Source organism: Frieseomelitta varia, unplaced genomic scaffold, assembly GCF_011392965.1.
Source record: "Frieseomelitta varia isolate USP_RPSP 00005682 unplaced genomic scaffold, Fvar_1.2 scaffold_111, whole genome shotgun sequence".
Taxonomy (NCBI): domain Eukaryota; kingdom Metazoa; phylum Arthropoda; class Insecta; order Hymenoptera; family Apidae; genus Frieseomelitta; species Frieseomelitta varia.
Window position 1 is genome coordinate 1 of NW_025108762.1, and position 2,278 is coordinate 2,278.

Here is a 2,278-nt window from a genome sequence, read left to right on the forward strand (position 1 = left end):
AAAAAAAAAAAAAAAAAAAAGGAAAAGCAAGAGAAGAAAAATGCTTCGTAAGGTACATACCAATTTCGAAATGACTCTTTCGAGTAAGAATCCGCTGCATACAAGGCAAAATTGTACAGGATGAATATTGAAAATCGCGAAAATTCAAGGCTCGTTTTCGAAGAATTGGTTTCAACAATGGTAACAGGTTCGCAGCGAAAGTACAATTCATCCATTCTCCACGACATTGAATCAGCGATGCGATTACCATGCCGCAAATATTTTTTTCACCACTTGTAAATTACACGAAACGTTGATACGCGGAACGAGAAAATATAGAGAAATAATTTCAAAGGAGAAACAGACGGAAATATGATAAATGAATTACCGATCATTCGTTAAAAATATAGGACTGCCTTCGCATCCAGGGAAACCAGTCATGTCGATTAGAATAAGACATTCGTTGACTCCAAGTAAGTTTCCTACAATGCCATGGCTCGTAGAGTCTATGAAAAAAGGATTTCCGAACGGTGTCGAAGTTAATTCAACAATAGCTCCTTTTGTAAGTTTGCCGATAGCAGCTTGTTTCGCAAGTTGAAATAAAATTTGTTCAATTTTCGTTTTATCCGACAGGTCATTTTCTACGAATGTCCAGTTCTTTTCACGTCCTTTTGTTTCAGCGCTTGTTTCAAACGACTTGCATTTAATTACCAAGAAGACAGATAACAAAAGATGATCAGGGCCATGTTGGTTCTTAAAGGTGAAATTTCTCAAAGAGTTGTCTAGCGTTTCCTTCAAAAGAGGACATTTCCAAACAGCTACTAACTTTGCTGATTTCTTTAACGAATGGTTACGATGTATTTGAAATGTTAATTCATCGATCAATCCCTCTGACGTTTGAATCATAACTAAGTCTCCAGTGTTTAAGACTGTAAAGAACCGAAGGAAATCTGGAGATCGGGATAAAACAGGATCTAGTATGGAACCGTGTGCAAGCACCCAATCTCTTGCAATTAAGATGCCAGAACAGCCATATGAAATCATTGTGCCTTCCATCGAAGAAACGTACGACATGAAAACATTTTCTGCCATTGTTGATATCTTCTTGTTCCTCTATATATATGTATATATGTCGGCTTGTTTCCTAATTCTTTTTCTTCTTTGCCAAAGGCTGAAACAAAAAATAGATAAGAAAGATTGAAAAGCTGGTAGGAAGTGTGAGAGCAAAGATTACCATGAAAGAAAAGTCGATTTCATTCATGAAAATATGGAGCAACAAAGGCAAACTTTATCAACAATAGAATTAGATAGGTGAGTTGAAAATGATTCACATTTCTTTTCCTACCTGAATACAGAGCTATTCGTATTCAGTGTATGAACTGTGTGTGTGTGTGTACATAGGTAGGTAAGTAGGTAGGTAGGTATGTAGATATGTATGTGTTTGTTGGTTACAGTGATAGATCCTATATTTTCCGCAGCTCCGCTGCCCCGCCTCACGACACCCACGGTTTTAGCAAGCGACTCAATGACACGTGTACTCAAGGCAATTTCTTCGTCGTTCCACGTGTATTCCAAAATTATCGTTGATCAACTGTCTTTTATTCTCTCGCCAACGCCTGCAGTATCATCTTTTGCCATCGTCAATTTTCAAAATATAGCTGGCAACATTGCGTCACGTGTCCAGGTTCAATCTCGGAAAAATTAATTGAAACGATGAGAGATGATTTGAAAGAAAGGGAAAAATAGAAAAGGGAAAGATCGAAAGGAAAAAAACGAAAAGAAAGGAGGGGAAAAAAAGGGAAAAAGGAAAAAGAAAGAAAGTATAAAAAGGAACGAATGATCGAAAGGAGGAAAAGAAGGAAAGAATGGTAGGGTGGAAGAAGGGAATAGGAATTTGTAGAACGGCAGATAAAAGAAGACGAGGAGAAAATGCGAACAAAGAGAGAGAGAGAGAGAGAGAGAGAGAGAGAGAGAAGTTCATTAATGGAATGATGGAAGAGGGGGGTAATGAAAGGAAAGGAAAACAAGAACGAAAAAGATGGAAAAGGATGGGAAAGGAAGAGGGAAGAAGCAAGGAGTAAAAGAAGGAGAGAGTTCGCGACGGACAAGATGTAAGCTACTCGTTATTTGCAAGGAAGAAGATTGCAGGCTCTATTTCTGCCTGTTCGCAATTAGCCGGGCAGCTGGTGGTGCCGAGGGAGGTAACTCGAAGCTGAGAGACCGGGGGGGCAGAGCGATAACGCAGCGATTCTCTGGGCAAGTTGAAGGGGTGGCGAAGAAAGGGGTTCTCCCTGAAAGA

General features: G+C 39.3%; 1 protein-coding gene across 1 annotated transcript; it reads right to left on the reverse strand.

Moving 5' to 3' along the window:
* Nucleotides 1-6: 6 nt before the first annotated feature.
* Nucleotides 7-1,179, reverse strand: LOC122528446 (the record flags this gene model as incomplete). The annotated part of the gene is made up of 2 exons (XM_043653552.1): nucleotides 368-1,179; nucleotides 7-272 (listed from the first exon to the last, which is right to left on the reverse strand). Coding segments are annotated over exons 1-2 (970 nt in total), but the record flags the coding sequence as incomplete, so codon positions are not given.
* Between the last annotated feature and the right edge of the window lie 1,099 nt (nucleotides 1,180-2,278).